At 35.2% G+C, this 24,666-nt stretch overlaps 1 protein-coding gene across 1 annotated transcript in view; it reads left to right on the top strand.

Annotated features, from left to right (window-relative positions):
• PKHD1L1 (PKHD1 like 1) overlaps positions 1-24,666 on the top strand; it is a gene marked incomplete at its 5' end in the record, with an annotated part of 157,157 nt that overhangs the window by 37,336 nt on the left and 95,155 nt on the right. The window contains 12 exons of the mRNA XM_080800305.1: positions 641-798; positions 1,860-1,973; positions 2,704-2,853; positions 3,856-3,980; positions 7,121-7,284; positions 8,680-8,852; positions 15,116-15,263; positions 15,833-15,987; positions 18,380-18,502; positions 19,401-19,506; positions 22,220-22,330; positions 23,443-23,607. Coding sequence (XP_080656431.1) covers positions 641-798; positions 1,860-1,973; positions 2,704-2,853; positions 3,856-3,980; positions 7,121-7,284; positions 8,680-8,852; positions 15,116-15,263; positions 15,833-15,987; positions 18,380-18,502; positions 19,401-19,506; positions 22,220-22,330; positions 23,443-23,607 — 1,692 coding nt within the window. The remainder of the gene's footprint in view (positions 1-640; positions 799-1,859; positions 1,974-2,703; positions 2,854-3,855; positions 3,981-7,120; positions 7,285-8,679; positions 8,853-15,115; positions 15,264-15,832; positions 15,988-18,379; positions 18,503-19,400; positions 19,507-22,219; positions 22,331-23,442; positions 23,608-24,666) is intronic.

Raw genomic sequence — 24,666 nt, 5'->3', positions numbered from 1 at the left:
ATATCTACAATTAAGAGAGAAAGTTTAAGGCTTCAGTAGCAACTTTAAGAAATATAGTACTAAAATCATAACCGGGCAAATTCTAGGACATTATCCAACAGAGAAGGTCAGTGGGATTCCACTAGCAAATCATCTTCCCAAAGCAGAGATACATCTGAGGACAAGCCCTTATTTCTCTCAGAGTGAGATTGTATAAACAGGACTCATAGACATGGGGCTATTTCCTGGAATTCAGTTTTGTGCTGTATTCATGTTCAAAGAAAATAGCAATATCCCAGCCTAGCCTTTTATTCTATAATAATGGTGCTAGAACAAAACTAAAAGAATTTTTGGAATATCCCACTGCCTGCCCATTGATCTTTACCTCATGGTCCCAATACCACCTTCTGTTTATCTCATAATCCTTTCTTTGAAGCCATGGAAACTGAACCCAAAATGAATAGCACTTTATTTGCTGTTTTGCTATTTCTGCTACAGTTAAATCTGTTCAAATTCAAGGATCCACGTCTTCCCATTCAACCTTTTTTTGGTGATAATACAACTAAATAAAACTAATTTTGTTTACTTTGAGTGTCTATTGTGATTATGTTGGTATTTTATTAATGAATATCTTCAAATTCTGTTTGGTACTTCATTGCAGGAGATTTTGATCTGCTTGGTTATGAAGCATTTGAAGGGGACAATGTCACACTAAATATTACAGAACAGATCAAAGGAAAACCCAGTTTGGACACATTCACACTGAACTGGGATGGGATCACTTCCAAGCCTCTGACCCCCTGGTCATCACAAACTGAAGTATGCTCTTTGTTAACAATTTCACAAGTAGAAAGCTATTTAAACATCACCTTTCTATTAAAACAACAACAACAACAAAAAAACCTCCCATACTCTAAGGAGTGGTAATAATGCTCTTTTACTTGGCATGGTGGGTTGGAGCCAACACATAGAGAGCAGAGAAGGGAGGAAACATCATAGAGACAGAGGGTTAGAGGGGAGTTCTTAGAACTATGTCAACAGCTGTTCCTGTAGAAAGAATATTTCCTTGGGAATTACTGGATTTCGACAACTACCTGCACAATGAGTTTAAGTTAATATTTGTTTGATGATTAAAGATCTTATATTATCTCCTTAATTCTAAACATTATATCTGTGCTTTGCCAGAGAAGTAGATGTGGAAATTATAGGAGAGCTTGTGAATGTGTACCAATTCTTGAAGAATCCAAAACAATTTATTTTTTTTAAATAAGCATAAATATAGTCTTAGAGTATCTGAATTTCTTCTTTTAAAAAACAGAATGCATTATTCTTTCCAGTTAATTTTGAGTTAATTGAGAAAACTATTCATTTGGAACGTTGTTTAATTGGGTGCTAATTCGTTTAGGTTCGCCTCATTGCCTTCTTTTTTTTTTTTTTACATTAAAAGTATTTTTTAAAATTCAAATTCCAGTTACTTAACATACAGTGTAATGTTAATTTCAGCTGTACAATATAGTGATTCAACACTGCCATACAACACCCAGTGCTCATCACAGCGAATGCAATCCTTTGCCTTCTTTAAAAAAAACTGCTCAACAAACATGTCTACCTTATGTAACAACTGTGTAAGCTAATATTACCCAACCGGATGTAACTATTGTCATTCTAAAATAGAACTCTTGAAAAAGACATTGGACACTAAAATTATGACAAATGAACTTAAAAATATTTAGGAAATGGTCTCATAATGATGGCTAAAGTATGGGAACTCTATTATGCAAATGTCCTAATATAACTAATGAGTGAAATTAGTGGGAGAATTATGAATGTTGTAACCCTTCATGAAAAATAAGTCACTAAAGTTCATACTGTTAATTTAGTTCCAGACAGCCGTGGAAGAAATGGTTACCGCCAAGTGTCCACCGCAAATTGCAAATTTTGAAGAGGGATTTGACGTGAAGTATTTTAGAGATTATGAGACTGATTTTAACCTGGTATGGAATGTTAAATGAACTGTGAAACTGGCCCAATAAGAATTCATATAAATGCTTGTAATTTTGTGATTTTCTTCATACTAACACTAATTCCTATTGTCATTTTGGAAAAATAATTTTGTTATACATTTATTGATAAGGTCTGTCTTAGCATCTCCCTGCATCATAATGTGATTCATTTGTGAAAGCAGCATTTCCACTGCATGTGAATTTTCTTGATCAAGGGAAAGTAAGCAAAGATGGACAAATGTAAGACCTATAGGATATTTTATTTTTTTTCTTTACTTGCAGAGTATATCCTGTTTCCTCATTGACTTCAGAGAGTACAATTTGTAGTAAGGCTTTATATAATAAATTGCTTCCCTTGAAACTTGAAGATTAAACAAACAAACAAAAACCTGGCACACAGTCAGGTTTTTTTTGTGGAAGGAATTTTTTTTTTTTGTGGAAGGAATGAATAAATGTCCTTAAGAGTTCATGATAATAAGGAGAAAGATAAGATTTAAGAAATAGTCAAATACAGGTACTAAGGATTATATGATTATGGAGCCAAAGGAGTGATAGAAGATGAGAGCTTCAGAATTTCAAAGAAGAGCAAGAATGTTTCAAGTTGAAGTGACGTGGGAAACAATGGATCCAAGTTGGAACTTGAATAACTTACCTGGAGATGAGGGGGAATAAAGCAGTACCATAAAGCATGTTTTCATTCGAAATATTCTTGTTTCTGTAGGAACATGTTAACAGAGGGAAGAAGACAGCTGAAACTGATGCTTACTGTGGTCGTTATTCCCTAAAAAACCCAGCTGTTCTTTTCGACTCAGCAGATGTTAAACCAAACAGACTACCATATGGAGACATTTTATTATTTCCTTATAATCAGGTAAACCCAACAAAATGATATGCTAATTTAATCTGTAAAATACTTTGGTAATAAAATTTCATGAAATTCTAAGACAGGGAAAAGTGCTTGTCATGTGAAATCATGTCACTTTGGACAGGTATTGTGGTTCACATTCTGGTGCTTGTGATTTCCTCTTCTGGGGGTTCTCAAAAAAGAAATTAAAAAAATATGTAGTATCACCCACATGTATTCTGCTTTATCTTATAATTTAAGAGAAAATTATTTGCACACAAATTTAAATACTAAATCCATTAAAAATATATTACCTCTTTAATACTCTTGTGTTTGTTAAGAAGAAACAAAAATGGATAGCCATCATGGAGTGATCTTGGGTATCCAATCAGGGAAAAGCATGAGCAGAGATAGTAGTTTTAGGATAGGTATTTAAGACTAGCAATCATAGTCTTGTTTACCCTTTTTCTTGTTTTAAAATTCTCAAATTGTGATGCATGTTCTCAAGTTCTAAGTTCTAAATATATTTGGTATGCTTAAAATGTTGTAGACCATTAAAATTGGTATTTAATTACTGTTTTACAGTGACATTCATCTCCTCCTCTAAATGCTCAGCTACCATTCACATCCCAATTAATCTCCTTGAGTGTTTATCTCCTCTTGGTGGGTGATGGGCTTTTAAATTCATTGCAGAGTTCACTTAGAGATGGATTTAAATTTTACATTGCTCCCTGACTATAGGGAGTGGATTATTTCCATTTTTTAAGGAAACCATATCTAAGAAAACATTAAAGAATTAATCATTAATTATAAGGTCACTTTAACTCCACTTCCTCTTCTAGAAAATCTTCCCCAATTCTTCTGTACCTAATCAGCTGAAATTAATTATTCTTTCTCTGTGTTTTGAAACATTTTGTACAGAAACTTCTCAATATTTATTTATTGCATTAGGTTGAATTAATTTGAATTGGTATAAAACAACCTAAAGGTAAGATATTATTATTGATTTCTTTTTTAATTTCGTTGTAGTTATGTTTGGCATACAAAGGATTCCTGGCAAATTATATTGCTCTGAAATTCCAATACCAAGATAGAAGCAAGGTTACTAGAAGCAATGATATACAATTTACATATAACTTTGCTAATGGAAACAAGTAAGTTAATGCTATGAATTTAAAACTCAAGTTATATATGTGTATACATACATATATATAAATTTAAGTTCTACTATAGTATATAAACTGAATGTAAATAAACCCACTTTTTGTCTTTTTTTCACTTTTTATTAGTTTTTGAAAAATCATGTGCTCCATAGATCTGAATGAAATTTTCCTGTCTTCTATATAAGCATCCTAACAGAAATATTGTGCCAAAAACAAATCTATAGATTGTGAAAATAAAAATTGGTCTAGTGTTATCACCCATAACCATTTAAAAGACAAAACAATGGTAAATTTTATAATTTAAATCATGTATTATTAAATTTAATAATGTTCCTACTTACTGAAGGAAGGTAGAAAGAGACTTACCACAATATTGTCATTAGACTTTGATCACTGCAAAAAAGGTGCTTTTCAAGTGTGAGTGGAGAAAATAAAATATTTCAATGAATATTCCAAACTTAAGGGAGAAAGGAGACTTTTTAATGCTTGGTTTTTCAAAAGTTAGATACACAGAAATGGAAGTAGAAACTATAAGGGGAGAAACTAGATAAGCGTAGAGAAAGCTATTTAATGATTATAATTTCCATACCCTCAAGCAAAATTTAGTTCTGCATAATTATTTTTTTTTAAAGATTTTATTTATTTATTTGAGAGAGAGCATGAGAGGGGAAAAGGTCAGAGGGAGGAGCAGACTCCCCATGGAGCTGGGAGCCTAATGTGGGACTTGATCCCGGAACTCCAGGATCGTGACCTGAGCCGAAGGCAGTCGCTTAACCAACTGAGCCACCCAGGCACCCCATGCTTTGATTTTTATTAATGGTTATATCTTCTGAAATTTATATCATCCACTTTTGCATTTCCACATACAAGACACAAAAATTTCACATACAGTAAAAGCGATAATGAGGACACATTCACACATATATACACTTTTTTATTTTAAAAAGTATTCCCCAGGTACATATTGCTATAACCATTCCCTGCATACCTGAATTGAACAGTAGGATCGCAATTTGAGTTTTGATGAGCACCACCTGCATGCATTTCACTCCTCCTTGGTAATAGGATCTGGTAACCTTTTACAGACCTTGGTTCTTCCTTGTTAGTCAAACCATCACTTAGCCATATTGCTAAATAGGTCTTTCCTTTTAACTTGTCATGTATCTGCTGTGAGGTAATTTGAAGATGCACTACGTTTGGTAGAACTGATGGGCTTCCTTTACCCTAAATGCTATGAGATCTTTAAGCAATAATTTCACTATTTTTATAGGAATAGGGTTCACTGGTTAAAACTGTTGCCAGTCAAGGCAAAGTAAACTCTCCTGCTCCTATTGGGTATTTCTAGATCTGCTTTTTTTTCTTTTTTTTTTAACCAGCATATGGCCAATTTTATTTCAACTATGATTTTTATATTCCCCTTCCCCTAATGGACTATGTTGAAACAAACTTCAGATAGCCCATTATTTTATGTTAGAGTTGAGTGTGCATTATAAAAAAAATGAGGACTATTTTAGCATCATTACATTCCCCCCAAAACAACAATTCTTAATATCACTAAATGTCAACTCAGTATCCTGATTTCCCTGATTATCTCAGAAATGTCTGTTTACAGTTGGTATTATTTGATCTAGATCTGCTTTTATTTAGGTCAGGCCACCTAGATCAAGTAGATGTGTTAGCATTAGATTATTTTCAGGGCAATATTAGTGTTAGAGGTGCCGTTTCCCCCCAAGAATCATTCTATAACCTTCCAAAAGCAGTGATGTTTGTAACTGTAAATCAAATTTCAAAATCTGAAAAGTCACATCTGATTTTCTTTTAGAAAACATGATTATCTATCCACAAAGGCCATGTGCTGTTCACGTAAGGTTTTTTCACACCCCCTCTTTGGAAGGTGGGCTTCTGATTAGAAGATTTATTTATTTCATTATTATTATTTTTTTAACATATAATGTATTATTTGCCCCAGGGGTACAGTTCTGTCAATCATCAGGCTTACAGATTTCACAGCACTCACCATAGCACATACACTTCACTTAAGTTTTGATACCACTGTATCAAATATATGTATTTGATGTGTTTTGATACCGTATATTTTGATACCATTTGTAGTCTCCTTTTGTCTGACAAAAGGTCCTGTTCAGTAAACCAAATTTTCAATGTAATAGTTTTTTAAACTTCAGAATTACGTAATTAGAGTAGAATTCTACTGAGACCCTAAGTACATTTTTCATATTTATTTAAAGAGCACTTTAACGTACTGCAGTTTTGCGTATAATTTCCTAAAAATGATACACCAGTTTAAGCTAAGCTTGGATTCACTGAGTGGATCCCATAATGAGTTTATAAACCGTGAAGGAAATTAGAATAGAAGGTGCCCAAGCAAACCAGTCAGTTAGTAAGTGCAGTAGTAGCTGATATAAAGGTTATTGTTAAATTGTACTTAGTTATTTCCATGGCAATATTTATTTCTTTGTGGCAAACTCTCATAGCTGAATTGCTTAATTGTAATTTATGGAATTCCAATGCAGTTAATATTTAGTGCAAAATCTGAATTTAAATTACACATTTAAGAGGTGTTGTATGATAAATCATGTAGCACTACTTTGTCACTTAGAACAATAGACAGTGTAACTGCAATGAGCTCTTTCAGAAGTAATAACAAGTTCCAGTTTTGCTTCTTAGTACTGACCTAAATTTACTCTTCTATCCCTGACGTATTTTGCTGAAATAGTTTACTTCATTCTTGTGTCTTGTTTTTATTTACACGCTCTACACCAAAGTGCATACTCCTTAGTTTCCTTACCTAGTGCGACAGAATATTTCATGTCCCTATGGCTACTGCCAAGGCTACAGATAAAAGAAAACCTATACTTGTATGCAACATGAAATCTTTTACTTTATGCAACGTTAAATTTTGTATGCAAAATTAAATTTTAAACATTAAATTTAAGTTTCTGTCTCCTGTTCCTTGTTACGGCTGCTTTTCTGTACTAATGAAGTACGCTTGATGGTCTTCTTGTGGGGAAAAATACTTTCACTCCTTGAGATTTGAATGCTTTTTATAGTGGACTAGTTTATGTTAAACATTACAACTGACCTATCCACCTAATTAATCAACCATATTTCAGCTGGACCTATACTTGCATAGACCTTCTGGACCTCATACAAACCAAATACATTGGGACAAATTTTTCTCTTCAGAGGATTGGTTTACAGAAAGCATCAGAAACACAGTCCTTCTATGTAGACGCAGTATACGTTGGACAGACTTCTACCATATCAGCGTGGGATGGTATGTTGTATCATTTCATATCTAGTTAAACCTTCTAAATCTGTTGTAGTAAAATCTCACCATGGGAATTATTTATATTCTTTAATTTAAATAGAAACATTGATCTCTAAATGTTTATAACTCATTCTTTTACCTCAATGTTATTATTTAAGTCATGTTATTTTTTATTCTAAGGACAAATACACCCTCAGTGTAAACGTTGTCATTATAGCAAGAATTAGTCTTAATAATCCTGGATTCTGTTTACAGATATACAAACGGTGGCAAACATTTTCTTTTTACTTTGTTTGATTTTTGAGACACTAACTATGAAGATATCTGTTCCTAAAAGGCAGCTATTGACTCTGACATCTGTTTGGTAAAATTCAGCTGAATATTTCCAGGGACTTAATGGTGATAATTAATAATACTTAAATGAAAACTTTATTTCTGGTAGTCTAAGCATTGTTTTTTAGTCATGTCATTAGACCCATGTATATGAGCTGTGATAACAAAATAATTAAAATTAAACCGTGACCTTTCAAAAAAGTCAACCTAATTCACCTTAAAAGGGACTACTACCATTTTTCAGAAGAATTTTGGAATCCTTTCCTTTGGAACTATTTTCAAGTGCAAGGTCATGAGTCAACTGGTAACAACTTAAATGTAACTATTTTATTTTTACTTATTTATAAGGATTTTATGTATTTATTTGACAGAGAGAGAGAGAGAGACAGCAAGAGAGGGAATACAAGCAGGGCAGTGGGAGAGGGAGAAGCAGGCTTCCTGCTGAACAAGGAGCCCGATATGGGGCTCGATCCCAGGATCCTGGGATCATGACCTGAGCCGAAAGCAGACACTTAACAACTGAGCCACCCAGGTGCCCCTAAATGTAACTATTTTAGAGTCCCTTCTTTTGAATCTGCTTTCACCAGACCTACATTATGATTGGTGGAGCCCATATATAAGATCACTCACTTGTGTCCAGATAAATGTAGTTCATTAAATAACATGCATTTAGCACCTATCATGTGGCAGGCACTGTGCTAGGTACTAAAGAAATTGCTGTGAACAAGACTATACTCCTGGTCCTGTCCTCATGGAGCACACATCCCAGTGAGCACCACTTTCAGGGAACCCAGAGCAGAGGAGAACTAACAGGTCCACAGAAGGCTACATGGATACGAGGGTTTTTAAGTATTTTCTTTTATCTGATGAGGCTTATATGTTGACAGACTTTAAAGCTTTATATTCTAGAAATAAAAGTTTACCAAGCTCCAACAACTACTTGCCTTAAGATCTTTCTAAAATTTTATTCTACACAGATTATTCCATGACATGGATATAATTTGAGGATTTTCTTTTTAGCAGCAAAGCCCATGCAATTTTATTTCCCATTTATTCTATGTTCTTTAGAAATGCCAAAGAGAAGACTTCCAGCATTAGCAAATAAAGGGATATTTTTAAAGAGCTTTCAGGTGAATCACACCAAAACTAATGGATCAAGTATGACCAACCAATATTCTATCACCATGACTTCATATAATTGCAGTTATAATATACCCATGATGGCTGTGAGCTTTGGGCAGGTAAGCCTAGAATTTTACAAGTTACTGTTTTCAATTCATGGGAAATTAGCTTTGGTCTAGCAAACTTTCTTGTTTATTTTTACAAATGGCTGACATACAGATGAAATATCTTTTAATAGGACAAGATAACTGTGCTAAAGATAACTGAAGAGTTAGAGGCTTGTTGAACTTGAACATGAAAATTCGTGTTCATTAAAAAATCTTCAAAAGGGGCGCCTGGGTGGCTCAGTGGGTTAAGCTTTTGCCTTTAGCTCGGGTCATGGTCCCAGGGTCCTGGGATCGAGCCCTGAGTCAGGCTTTCTGCTCAGCAGGGAGCCTGTTTCCCTTCCTCTTTCTCTGTCTGCCTCTCTGCCTGCTTGTGATTTCTCTCTCTGTCAAATAAATAAATAAATCTTTAAGGAAAAAAAAATCTTCGAGAGAGATATCTATGGGAAAAAAAACAAAGAGAAATATTCTTTTTTTAAAATTTTTTATTTTATTTTATTTTTTTTATTTTAATAAACATATAATGTATTTTTATCCCCAGGGGTACAGGTCTGTGAATCGTCAGGTTTACACATTTCACAGCACTCATCATAGCCCACACCCTCCCCAATGTCCATTTCCCCACCACCCTCTCCCATCCCCCTTCCCCCCCGCAACCCTCAGTCTGTTTCATGAGATTGAGTCTTTTATGGTTTGTCTCCCTCCCAATCCCATCTTTTCATTTTTTTCTTTTCCTACCTCCCCCCAACCCCCCCACATTGCATCTCCACTTCCTCATATCAAAGAGATCATATGATAGTTGTCTTTCTCCGATTGACTTATTTTGCTAAGCATGATACCCTCTAGTTCCATCCACGTCATCGAAAATGGCAAGATTTCATGTCTTTTGATGGCTGCATAGTATTCCATTGTGTATATATACCACATCTTCTTTATCCATTCATCTGTTGATGGACATCTAGGCTCTTTCCACAGTTTGGCTATTGTGGACATTGCTGCTATAAACATTCGGGTGCACGTGCCCCTTCGGAGCACCACGTTTTTATCTTTAGGATATATACCCAGTAGTGCAATTGCTGGGTCATAGGGTAGCTCTATTTTCAGTTTTTTGAGGAACCTCCACACTGTTTTCCAGAGTGGTTGCACCAGCTCGCATTCCCACCAGCAGTGTAGGAGGGTTCCCGTCTCTCCGCATCCTCGCCAGCATCTGTCATTTCTTGACTTGTTAATTTTAGCCATTCTGACTGGTGTGAGGTGGTATCTCATTGTGGTTTTGATTTGTATTTCCCTGATGCCGAATGATGTGGAGCATTTTTTCATGTGTCTGTTGGCCATCTGGATGTCTTCTTTGCAGAAATGTCTATTCATGTCCTCTGCCCATTTCTTGATTGGATTATTTGTTCTTTGGGTATTGAGTTTGATAAGCTCTTTATAGATTTTGGATACTAGCCCTTTATCTGATATGTCGTTTGCAAATATCTTCTCCCATTCTGTCAGTTGTCTTTTGGTTTTGTTAACAAAGAGAAATATTCTTAATACAGTCAGATTTAAGTAGAGTTTTCACTGTTGACTTGAAAGGAAGAGTTGCAGGCTCTTTCAGTAAATGTTCTAAACAGAGATTGTTGAAAGAAAATTTGAGATTCTGCAATATTTTAAAAAATTGTTTCTGTTATAGGGCTGCCTGAGTGGCTCAGTTGGTTAGGCGTCCAACTCTTGATTTTGGCTCAGGTCATGATCTCAGGGTTGTGAGATCAAGCGCCCTGTTGAGCTCTGCTCTGGGTGTGGAGCCTGCCCAAGATTCTCTTTCTCCCTCACTCTCTCTGCCTCTACCATCCCACCCCGCTGTCACACACGTGTGCTCTCTCTCCAATAAATAAATAAATAGATAGATAGATAGATAAAATAATAAATGAATAGTTTCTGTTCTAAAAACCATTTTTTGTTTATATCAAAATGGGTACAGGGAGGAAAAAGATAGTTTTTTAAAATTCCAAAAGGATCTGAACAATTTTTTGTACTACTTCAGTTATTTATAATAAGATCAGTATTAAATACTACAAGTATTTGTATTTTATTTTTTTTTTAAAGATTTTATGTATTTATTTTAGAAATAGAGAGAGAGAGAGTGTGTGTGTGTGTGTGTGTGTGTGCAAGCACAGGGAGGAGAAGAGGGAGAGGGACAAGGAAACTCTGACTCTTCTCTGAACACAGAGCCTGACAGTGGGGTTTGATCCCATGACCTTGAGATCATGACCTGAGCCAAAATCAAGAGTTGTACACTTAACCGACTGAGTCACCCAGGAGCTCCCTATAAGTATTTTTAAATTTAATGTCCTACAAAAATATACAATGGATTAATATAATTTTCTACAATGAGCCAAAAAATATAATAAGTTCAGGATTAGGGTTTAATAATAATTAAACATTATTAGAGTCTCAAAGAGTGTTTTGCTTAATCACACTCTGATTCTGAGATTAAAAATACTGAAAAACTGTAAGTACTCCACAAAAATTGCTTTACCCCATGCTGGTGCAATGTTTGAATCTTAGTATCTTCAAGATGAACGTCTTGTAAGTATTTTTCAGTCTTTTACTCTTAGCTCTGTGACAAAATGTAGTGACTAACTTAGGGGAATATATTGTCAAAGCATCTGTGTCATCAGCTCCCAGTTTTCAAGATTGCTCATTAAAATTGGTAATTGTATGCTCTAGCTTTGGTTATTCACTCAAGGGCCATTAAAGAATATGGGACATATGTTTGTGACCTTTAAAAAAATTCAAATGAAAGATACATGCAGTAATGGGCACATATGTTAAATGTCCAGATCTATGAATTGTTTTTAAAAATTGTAACTTTGAGGAAATTGTAGATTCATATGAAGTTGTTAAAAAAATAGTAAAAAATAGTAAAATATAAATAAATAAATAAATAAATAAATAAATAAAATAGTAAAAAATAGTAAAATAGTAAAAAAAAATTCCTTTTACTTTTTACAGTAACATCTCATATAACCATAACATAATAGCACAAACAGGAAAGTGATATTGATACAATCTACCGATCAGATTTTACCAGTCCTACATGCATTCATTTGGGTGTATGTGTATATTGTGTATGTATATATATATATATATATATATATATATATGTAGTTCTGTACAGTTTCTTTTTTAAAGATTTTATTTATTTATTTGGCAGAGAGGGAGACACAGCGAGAGAGAGAATACAAGCAGGGAGAGTGGGAGAGAGAGAAGCAGGCTTCCTGCTGAGGAGGGAGCTCGATGCGGGACTTGATCCCAGGACCCTGGGATCATGACCTGAGCCGAAGGCAGACACTTAACAACTGAGTCATGCAGGAGCCTCTAGTTCTATACAGTTTTATCACATGTGTACATTCATCTGTCGACCATAGAACAGTTCCATTCCAAGGATTCCTTGTGCTACCCTTTTATAACCACAGTCAGCTTCCTCCCTCCTGTTCCCCCTTAACTGGCAAATACTGCATCACTATAATCTTGTCGTTTCAACAATGTTATATAAATCATAATCATACCAGTATACAGCCTTTTGAGATTGGCCTTTTACTCAGCATATTTCCTTTGAGATTCCTCCAAGTTCTTGTGTGTGTATTAATGATTTGTTCATTTTGATTATTGAGTAGTAGTAAATGGTATGGATGTACCACAGTTGGTTTAACTACTTATTCATCAAAGGACATTTGAGTTGTTTCCAGGTTTTGGCTACTATGAATAAAGTTGCTGTGAATGTTTATCTGTAGGTCTTTGTGTGACATAAAATTTTCATTTTTCCAGATTAATTGCCGATTGGTGCAATTATGGGGTCTTGTGGTAAGGACATGTTTAGTTTTGTAAGAAACTACCATATTCTTTTACAAAGTGGCTGTACCCCTTTACATTCCCACCAGTGTTTGAGAGATCAGTTTCTGCATAAACTTGTCAGCATTGACACGATCACTACTTTTTTAATGTTAGCCGTTTTGATGGTAGGTACTGGAGCTCATTTTGGTGTTAATTTGCCTTCCCCAATGGCTAATGATGTTGAACACCCATATATCCTCTTCTGTGAAATGTTTCTTTGTGTCTTTTGCACATTTTCTAGTTGGGTTATTTACCTATTGTTTTTAAAGCTCTTTTATATTCCAGATATAAGCCCTTTCTCAGATACGTGGCTTTGCAAAGATTTTCTCTCAATGTGTACCTTGCCTTTCCATCTTCTTTATAAGGTCTTTCACAGAATGAAAGTTTTTAATTTTGGTAAGAGCCATTTTATCAATTTTTCCTTCTATGAATGATGCTTTCTGATTTCAAGTTTAAGAACTTTTCGCTTAGCCTGAAGTCCTAAATATTTTTCTATTTTTTTTCTGAAAGTTTTATAGCTGTGCATTGTGTATTTAAGGTCATGATCCATTTTGAGTTAACTTTTGTACAAGATGTGAAGTTTTAGGTTGATGTTCCCTTGTTTGCCTGTGGCCCCATTGATCTGGCATCGTTTGCTGAAAGAGCTGTTCTTCCTCCATTGAATTATTTCTGCACCTTTGTCAAGAGTCAGTTGAGCATATTTGTGGAGGCATATTTCTGTATTCTCTATTCTGTTCCATTGCTCTGTGTGTTGATTTGTCGACCAGTCTCTCTCCTGTAGCTGTATAGTAGGACAGCGTTGGAGAGAGTGATTCCTCTTACTTTATTCTTGTGAAAAATTGAGCTATGCTAGGTGCTGTGTCTTTTCATGTAGATTTTGGAACATACTTGTGTATGTCTACAAAAATCTTGCTGTCATTTTGATAAGAATTGCATTAAACTTATACATCATTTTGGAGAGAATTGACACTTTTATTGGGCTTGTAATTCACAAACAGGGTATGTCTCCATCTATTTAGATCTTCTTTACTCTCTTTCAGCAGCATATTTAGGTCCTCTTTGATGACTTCCATCAACATTTTGCAATTTTCAGGTCAGATCCAGTACCTATTTTGCTAGATTTGTATATATTTCATTTTCTTTGAAGCAATTGTAAGCGGTCTGTGTTGTTAATTTTGGTTTCTACGTACTTGCTTTTGTAGATAGGAATGTGACTGCTTTTTGTGTTGATCTTATATCCTGCAGCCTTGCTGAATCCCATGAATTTTTACAAAGTAAATGTGCTCATGTAACCACTACTCAGGTCAAGATAAAGAAAATCGTTAGGTCCCTAAGAGCCTTCCTTGTGCCTTCCCCTAGTCATTAAACTACTCCGTCTCTACCCCTGGATAATCACTGTTTTTACTTCTACCACCAATAAATAGTTTTGCTTGTTTTTAATCTTCATATCAATAAATTATTATTTAATTTAATTATTATTAAACAATTTAAATTATTTAATTTTAAGCAGTATGTGCTTTTTTGCATCTAGCTCCTTTTATTTGTTGTTGTGAGATTTATGTGTTGCATGTAGCTGTAATTCATTCTTTGTCATTGCTTTACCATATTCCATGGTGTGAATATACCACAATCTAACCATCCTATGAATGGGCTTTTGCCTTATTTCCAGTTTGGCACTATTAGGAATAAAGCTGCGATGAACATTCTTGCATAGGTCTTCCGGCAATTATGTTTACTCACTTCAGCAGGCAACGAGGCTTACAGTTTTAAATTCTGCAAGACTCACAGACAACTGCAAGGGATCAGAAGCAGGAGACTATCATTTTCACTGTTACAATCTATGAATCTATGTTACAATCTAGTTATAATCTATGAATTTTTATATACCACTGTTGCTTTTGTCAATTGATTGTCACTCAGCGTTAGACTTTTCCTGAAGTCTGGAATAGTTCTCTCTGCTGATTATATACTATCACATATTGTTAGTTTTATAGTCCCCATATGTTATTTCTCCAAAAAGAACTTTACTTTTTTGATAGCCGAGACGGGATCCTGTGTTTCCCTGCCTCCCCACAGTGATTAGCACTGTGCCTTGAATGGAATGCCTGTTCAATAAATATTTGTTCGTTGAGTGATAGAGGGTACACTCTGAATTAATGAGGTATTACTGTGGTTCCAGCTGATTGCTGCCCAGATGACTGAGTTGACTTTGGCCTCATTATTGCAGCTATATAGGGATGGCCTGTGTTGATTTATGTGACTCTCCTTAATGTTCTGAAGAGTCCTGCATACCTGAGGCTCATTTATGTCATGTCCCAGGATTGTACGATAGTGAAATAGAAATCATGTTAGCCGTTCTTATGTTTAATCATTTTATCAATATTTATTTTGGAAATTAGATAATCACAAACGAGACAGAGAATGAGTCCGTTTACAGAGGAAATAATTGGCCAGGGGAGTCAAAGATTCGCATTCAAAGAATTCAAGCTGCGTCCCCACCTCTAAGGGGCAATTTTGACATTCAAGCTTATGGACACATCCTCAAAGGTATAAGACAAAAGTTCAGAACATTAATGTATGTATGTGTATATATATATATATATATATATACACATATATATATATATATATCAGTTGGACAGTGCTAGTCTACACAACCATAATTAACATTTTGGTGTATTTCTTTCTAGTATGGTTTCTCTACATAATTTATATAGTTGAGATAATGTTAGTGATATAAAGCTGAATTATCCAGAACAAACTATATTTTCACTTTTTCTTCATCGCCTCTCCAGATATAGCAGGTTATATTTCCAAAAGTTTGTTTTTCTTTTATATAGTTTGGCTTATAGGTCATCTATAAAGTTAATCAATATTAAAAATAAAAATATCTGAGCCTAAGTTATAATCTGAGGTTTACCACTTATGTAACTTTTGCTTCCAAGAGATACAGAAACTCTTGGCGTAAATAAGATACAAATTTTATTTTTACTATATTGGAGGAGGACAGTTGGCTTATAAGTGATAATATACAGTACGCATTTCCTGTATTTTAAGAGTGAAATTTGTTTGTGAATTTTTGACTCCTCTCATTTCCTGTCCTTCTGTGTGAGCAGGCCTTCCTGCCACGGTGTCAGCTACGGATTTACAATTTGCGCTCCAGAGTGTGGAAGAAGTGGGCCGCGTCTCAGTGACACGTGAGGGAAACTGCGCCGGATACTCATGGAACATCAAGTGGAGAAGCGCATGTGGAAAGCAGAATCTTCTACAGGTTCCCTCAGCTGGCTTGGTTTTCGTTCTCTTCTGCGTGTTGCTTGCTTATTCGCAGCCTGCCTCATTTTTTTTTTTCACCCTGCCCCATTTTTATGATATTTGAAACTATGTTTTAAAAAATGCAAACTGTAGACTAAACATTTAAAAAAGGAAATTTGAGGAGAAGATTGTTCTCAATTAAGTTGACAAGATGTTCTCTTTCATGGAGAATTGCTCTTGGTACTTTACTTGCTGTTCCCTCTAGAAGGGGTCCAGGAATATGTGTTAGAAGACCCTTGGCAAGCGCAGGAGGAGGTCAGGCAGCACTATACTCAAAACTAAATCTGGGTATACTTTGTGGGGGCACCAAGTATATCACCCTTGCTGTCTATAATTCTACCACCGTCCAGTAGAGCTGTATGCTGGGGACTAGCGCATTTTCTGGTTCCGAAAATGACTTTCAAGTTCATGAGGGAGTCACGTGTTAAGTTGCCATCTAATTACCTTTGCTTAGTTAGAGTGTGAAGGGGGCAGGGAGGAGGGATCAGGCCCAGAGCATGGGAAGGAGAAGAGTCTAGAGGTGTCTGGGGGCTCAGATTGTCAAATATTAAAAAGATAATACTTTCAAGTGATAGTGAGAATGTCAGGAAAACAGTCTCTCTCATGCACCATTGGAAGAAAGTCAATTAGTATGACTTTCTAGGGGATTATGTAATGGAGTCTGAATATAGATACCTACTGATTTCACAGTCTCAACTATGTAACTCTATACTACTGAAATAACACAAATATGAAATGATGTAGGTACAGAGGTAGTCACTGCAACATTATCTGTAATAGTAAAAAGGTAGGAACCTATCCTGGTCAGTGGAAGAATTGTTAAAATGCCACAGCCTTGGGGTGCCTGGGTGGCTCAGTGGGTTAAGCCTCTGCCTTCGGCTCAGGTCATGATCTCAGGGTCCTGGGATCGAGCCCCACATCAGGCTCTTTGCTCAGCAGGGAGCCTGCTTCCCCAACTCTCTCTCTGCCTGCCTCTCTGCCTACTTGTGATCTCCTCCATGTGTCAAATAAATAAATAAAATCTTTAAAAATAAATAAATAAAATAAATAAAAATTAAAATAAATAAAATAAATAAATAAAAAATAAAATAAAATGCCACAGCCTTAGCATGACTGCCATGCAGCCACACGTAGACCCATGGGTATTGACCTGGAAAGACGCCCATGACATAAGGTGGAAAAAATACAGCAGTCTCCTTACAAAACCATCATGGAAAAAAAGAGGAGGAAAGGGGAAAGAGGAAGAGAAAAAAAAAGTATATAAATGTAGCATATATTGTACACACATAGACTATAGATGTGGAAAATAGTAAATCATAAAGATATGGAGGTTATTTAAGAAAATGCAATGAGGGACGCCTGGGTGGCTCAGTTGGTTGAGCCGCTGCCTTCGGCTCAGGTCGTGATCCCAGGGTCCTGGGATCGAGTCCCACATTGGGCTCCTTGCTCGGTGGGGAGCCTGCTTCTCTCACTGCCTCTGCCTGTCACTCTGCCTGCTTGTGTGTACTCTCTCTCTCTCTCTCTGGCAAATAAAAATAAAAATCTTAAAAAAAAAAAAAAAAGAAAATGAGACTTAGAAGATTCTGTGGCTGAGCAGCTCTAGTAACTGGTCTTCTTCTTGGTATCTCTGCTGGGTCTGTGCACTTAGCCCCTTTGCCTCTTTTCTGACCAGTCTCCTCGGCTTGCTCATCATTTCTGCTTCTCATCACCACTTCGGCACACACAAAGCCCAGCATGGAGACACCTATCTCTTTGTTATACCAGAAGCCTACCATATGTCTATACCAGAAGCCTACCATAATGGCGGAGAGATTTTGGAATGACCAAGTTCTACATATTGATTTTATTTGATTCATTTTTATCATTGGCAAAAAATATAATTCCACAAGTGGATGAAAAACCAGGATGTTCAGGGGTGAAAAATGCTGAAGGAGAAAAGTTGACTTTCAGGTGGAAAGAGGAATAAATTATTCTACTTTTCAATAATCATTTGTCAAAGCAGTCATATTCAGAAAAAGCATAGAATGTTCTGAGAAAATAAAATTTGGTAAATTCATTTACCTGAGACATATTTTATTCTAAAAATTCAGGTTAATTTTAGTCATTTGATTCAACTTGTAATTGAAGCAATATATGATAAGGCAATAATCTTAGCATTTTATTGGGGATAGATTATGCTCACTTGTGAAGAGTCTCCTTTTTCAAAAAATGTTGACTAAAATGTTCTCAGATCCTTTTTTAAAAATTCTTGGCTTTTATTCACTTTCAACCTTGCTTAATTTTAAAGAAAAATATAGTGTGCTCATATTTAATCATAGCCTTTCTAGTAAAATAATTTTGTGTAACAATAGATTAATGATTCCAATATTATTGGAGAAAAGGCTAATATGACAGTTATGAAGATAAAAGAAGGTGGCTTATTCAGACAACGCATACTTGGAGACCTACTTCGTATACCCAGCCAACAGCCACAGGTATTTCTGAAACTTTCTTCATGACATTTAATATAATTTTAAATGTGTAACTACTTTGTAAGACATTAAAGACTAGATAAACAGCAGGGATGAGGTATTTATTTTCACATGAATTTTTGTGTCAATGGTTGATCAACTCAATAATACTATTTTATGACTCTTGGACTCATATCTTCTTTATGATAAAAGAGTAGATTTTTAAGCTTAACTACTTCCTGTTAGAATTTGAAAATATAGTCTTTTATTTAATCTTTATAGTTACTCTGTGAAGTAATTATTAATATTCTTTAATGATGAGAAAATTACCATATAAGGAGTTTAGATGACTTTCTCAAGAGCAACCTTTATTTTCCTTCATAGCACTACTCACTACTAGGGCATAATATGTATTTGCTTTTTTTAAAAAATGTATGGTCTTGGGATACCTGGATGGCTCAGTCAGTTGAGTGTCTGACTTTGGTTCAGGTCATGATCTCAGGGTCCTGGGATTGAGCCCCCCATTGGACCCCCTGCTCAGTGGGGAGACTGCTTGTTCCTCCCCCTCTGCCCCTCTCTCTCATGCACTCTCTCTCAAATACATAAATATAATCTTTACAAAAACTGTATGGTCTTGTACAACTGTCTCTCCCCCACTAGAAGATAAATTGAGTGACATCAGGGATGTCATTGGTTGTGTTTTATGTTGTATTACTATATTTTAACATTTACAACCATGCTTTTGCGTAGTAGGCGCATTTGCTGAATGAATAATGGTCTAGGCAGAAAAAGTATAAATGAATAGACTAATTTTTGTGAACAAACATGCAAACAAACAAAATTCCATCATTTGTTTAAATCTTATGCATATTCTCCTTAGCCATGCTACCCCTGTTCTCGGTCTGTGTTTCTTTATTTGAAGGTTGAAGTCTATGTCAATGGAATTCCAGCTAAATGTTCGGGTGACTGTGGGTTTACATGGGATCCCATGGCCACACCATTAGTCCGGGCCATAAACCCATCTCAAGGTACTCTCCTGCTTTTTAATGTAGAGTAGTGGGTGGAAGACAACTAGCAAAAATGTAAACTGCTAATGATTTTTGTTAGCATACTAGTTTCACCAACTCAGGCAAGCAAACATTTATACAGAGTTTAAAAAAAAAAAAAATCTATCAGATCAGAAAACTGTGGAAAGAGCATTTATTATTTTTGGAAAAAAAAAATCACATTTGAAATTGAACTTCCCAGGCTTCTACTACTGTAGTTTCACCATGTTAGATTCAGTCTCTAAAATTTCACTCTGATGAGCATTTTTGTGAAATTCTGCTCGCCTGGGTATTAACAGGAATCTTTCATCATATGAGACGACTTCTAGGAGATTTAGTACTAAAACACTAGTAATGAGACAGCTGCTGTTTAGTAAAAGAAAATAATTAGGTCCTAGGCTTGAGAACTGGAGAGAAAAATTATTGCCAAGAACTCAGTCTTGGGTGACACATTGTACCATATCTTCATAATATGTTATTACTTAAAAACACATGATTATGCTTTGTGTCTGAATGCCCAAGTACTGAAATAAATAGCAGGACTAAGGATTGTTAGGAGTAGTCTTTTGTTTCACTCAGGAAGATAAGCTCAGATGCTATCATCACAGATTTAATCTTGGTGTCTAGTAGGAAAATTCATCTGCTAATTAAATATCAGGGGAAAAAGGGAAATTTTAAAAACACATCTTTGTATTGAAAGAACATGTTCTTCAGACTTTTTTACAATAATGATATTACTTTGGGACAATTCATGTCACAGGGGTCAAAACCGTCAAGAATAAGAATTTGATTAACTTTTGTTTCATTGTGGTCCTTTGATATTTATATTTTTATATCTATCCTTATAATGAATTTCCATTTTTATATGAACTTCCTGAAAAAATTGTTTCTTACTCAAAATAATTAGCAATCTGAATTGTCTTTTGCCATGTTTTGATAAATTTAAAAATAATGGAAATATAAGTATAAATAATGCTTTAAAAACACCTATATTCTCTTCATTGAAAATTAGCTCGGTTAACGTTTTGTCATATTTACTACCAGTCATTAATTTAAGAAAGGAAATATTATAGGAATAGCTAATGTCCTCTTGAGACACAATTGCTGGTTCTAGTGCCTACAGATCTCCCCAGGGGCTGTCACAATAATTAATTTTGTATGTATTCTTCCATGCCATTTTTGCCTTTTGTATATCACATGCACATATGGTGATTTTTGCCAGTTTTTTTAAGCTTATGAAAAAGATGTTGAAATGTAAATATCAGAGCTATTATACTGTAAATATCATTTGCATCTGATTTTTGTCATTCAGCATTCATTTTGAGAAATATTTATATGGTTTTATGCATGTCCAATTCATCATCTTAAAATACTTCATGAATATACCAATTTATTTTTGTCTCTATTAAGGGACATTTAGATTGTGTCCAATTTTTTGCTTTTACACGTGACTGTTTTGAGCTTTGCTGCATAATCTCCTGTTGAATACATGCTGGAGCTTCTTTAGGGCATATGCCCAGAGAAAGAATTGCTGGATAATAAACAAGGTAGTGTGTATTCAGTGTATAAGGTGACCAAATTGCTCTCCAGAGTGCCTGTACTTGCCGTAGGCATGAGAGTGCTGTATTCCCCACATCCTTTGTCGATACTTGGTATCATCAGCTTCCTAATTTTGGCCAATTTGTTGGGTGAAACTGTTCTCTCATCATCATCTTAATTTGTCTGTTTCCTGATGAGTAATGCATGTGAGCATCTTCTCATATGTTTCTCGGACATTTGGGTCATTTCTTCGGCAAATGGCTTGTTAACATCTTCTATCCATTTACCAGATTGTCTTTTTTCTGTTGACTTATAGCTGGGTATTGTATATTATGTTGACCAATCCTATGCACAGGTATGACACCTGAACTTTGTTTTAGTATCTTGTTGTAGGTATCTTGCTTATGGAGTCATTTCAGTCATTGATTTATTCCAATTTATTAGTTTTTCCTCTATGGTTAACCATGACTTTTTAATCTAATTTAAGAAACCCATCTATGCATTAAAGTTAAGATGTTTACATTTTCTTCTAAAATTCTAGAGTATTGCATTTTTCATTCTTAGCTATTTAAATCCATGTGGAATCCATATTGTATGTGATGTCATATAGATAGGTGACTATACCACTTACCAATCAAATCTGGACATTAGAGTGAATGGAAAAACAGTAAGTATAAGATGCTGAAACAGGGACGTACCCTGGTTGTATCTCAGGCACTTTAGCATATGTGTTACCTTAGACAGAAATTGCCACAACACATATGGTGCGGTTCATCCTTTTCTCATGAACTTGTGATAGCACTTCTGTCATGGTATAATTTACCATATAGAGATGACTGTCTATTTGTCATCATAATAATTTTCCTTTCCTTATGCCATTCCATACTTCAGCAGATAATTCTTCTGCTAGTCTCTATTAATCTAGGTTTAAAACATGAAGCAATGAGAGGAATTCAATGGGAAAAAATTTACCATTGGGAAATATGTGAGTTTTTTTTCCCCCTGCTTTCTTACAGGTTTGTTGTTTATAGCCTTTAGAAATTAGGCTTATTTTTCTCTGCAAAGCATTTGATTTCATAACAACAGATTCTTTGTGGGTTTTTTTGTTTTATTTTGTTTTGTTTTAATACTGTTGTTTAAAATCATCATTTTTCAGGGTCCTATGAAGAAAGCACAGTTCTAACCATATTAGGCTCTGGATTTTCTCCCAATTCAGCTATATCAGTGTCAGTTGGACCAATGGGTTGCTCTCTTCTCTCTGTGGTTGGTAGGTCCTTTGTAAAATCATTATTATTACGTCTAATTCTTTTTCTCTAAGAGAAAATAGGCTCAAAGAGCAGTATTATAATAACACTTCTCCTATGGAGTACGCCATGGGGGTATGAAATTGACAAACTTCTCTGGATGAATGCACTATCTTTTTAATCTTTGGTTATGACCACAAATGAATTCTTTCAGTGCTGTCCAGTGTCTTTATCCCATAACAACTAATTTTTTCTTCCTTTCCCCTCATAAAGTGATTGTATAAAAGCTTTCCTTCTTTGGTATGTCTTTGGGACACAAAAATATAGAAGCTGACACGCTGGTGTTCCGTGGTTCCTTCTGCCCATGCTTTGACAGTGTCACTTTAGTAAAGCAGCAAAAGGACATGGCTATCTTCCCTGACTACTAGTCCAACAAAATCTCTATCCATTAACTCACAACTTCAAGATTATTCACATTTTCAACTCTTGAAAAGGTGAAAACCATGATTATTTATTTCCCTAAAAATTATCTTTCATAATTCTTGGTATTTTCCTTAACTTTAATAGGTTGGAATTACATAAGCAAATTCACCTCCCATATAATTAAGTTGTTTTTAATTCACATACTCTGTGCATTCTTGAGATCTAAGTCAATAATGCACCTATAATAAAAATGTACATATACTATTCTAAATAAAGTGTGAAGGATAGGTTTTCCTTTAGGTTTGGATCACCTTTCTTGATGAAACCTGATATTTTTCTTAGTTTTAGACATAAATCGTATGTTGAACCAACATTTTTAGAATTATTGATATAAATGATTTTACAGATTAGGATTTTTAAAATATTATTAGAATAACCTTTTTTTTTTAATTTTTGGTCACAATGGAAATCAGGAGCAAATTGTTCAATTTGCTTTAATTATTTTTTTCACCTACCTTTTTTCTAACAGTGTCTGATTCATAGCATCAGGTAGCTTGTAAAGACTTTTGCCCGATTAATGTATGAGTAGTTTTCCTTAGATACATTTCTTGGGGTATAAAAATGAAGGTCAATGTTTATATTTACAAATACAGAATTTCAGTAATTTTATCTTACCAACACATTTAATCATGTTTTTCTTTTTTATCACAAGAAAATGAGATCCAGTGCCAGATTCTGAATGGAAGTGCTGGCCATTTCCCAGTTGCTGTGTCCGTAGCTGACGCTGGACTAGCATGGAATGTAGAGGGTGAGGAATTCTACTTCACTTACCAGAATCGGATCTCATACATCTGGCCTGCTTCTGGCAGCCTGGCAGGTAATAGTTAATTGTTCTAAGCCAAGAAAATTACATACATTCCTGTCGTTTCATTGTACTGTTTCTAGAACAGGGTGGAGGAGAGGAACCCCAAGCTCCCTCACATAGAACAAAGGAGGCTCCCCTTTTGGAAGGCACAGTGCTTAAGTGGCTGACTAATTCTTTTGTTTCTTTTGAAGCACAAGTCAGGGTGACTGGTTGTACTTACATCTTGGGTTATTGAATTAATATCATCAATTATTACATGTTTCTATAACAAGCTCATCAATTATGTCAGGATAAGATTTATTAGTTATTATTCTGCTTACCAGCTGCTCCATTTGTAACCACAGTCTCAGTGGAGCTACTTGACCCAGAAAAAGTTCCAGGAACAAATCGGGGAAAGGAAGGCTGATGCAGAAGATGGAAAGAAAATAACACATTTTTCCTGTCCTGCTTCATTTCTTTTCCCTTTGTTAGACCATGCTTAGTTTTGGATTTTTGCTTTGGTCTTGATCTTTTCAGTGTGTTTTGTGTTTTTATTTTACTTTATTTTTGTTTTGTTGGGATTTTTTTCTTAGTTCCTTTTACTTACAGATATTAAAATTTGAGATTTGGGAAGAGTCTTAATTCACTTTCATTCCCACCCACAGAATGGGTGAGCATATAGAAACAGCATAATTGGGTGCCTGGGTGGCTCAGTGGCTTAAGCCTCTGCCTTTGGCTCAGGTCATGATCTCAGGGTCCTGGGATTGAGCCCTGCAATGGGCTCTCTGCTCAGCGGGGAGCCTGCTTCCCCCGCAACCCCCCGCCTGCTGCTCTGCTTATTTGTGATCTCTCTCTCTCTGCTAAATAAATAAATAAATAAAAAGAAACAGCATAATTTCTCTTTAGGATGAAGAGGACTGTATGGAAAAAAGCATTTGTTGCTAGTGACGCCCCAGAGCAAATGGTGGTTCCAAATCTGTTGTTTCATTAAATCACTTAGCTCAGTTCCTTTATGGTTCCAGACTTTAAGAGCTCTGGCTCCTGGATGTGGTGGTGTTTATATACATCTCGAGTCTGGTCCTTGATTATTTG

The sequence above is a fragment of the Martes martes genome (assembly GCF_963455335.1).
Source record: "Martes martes genome assembly, chromosome: 4".
Lineage (NCBI taxonomy): Eukaryota > Metazoa > Chordata > Mammalia > Carnivora > Mustelidae > Martes > Martes martes.
This window is presented reverse-complemented; position numbering and strand designations above follow the sequence as displayed.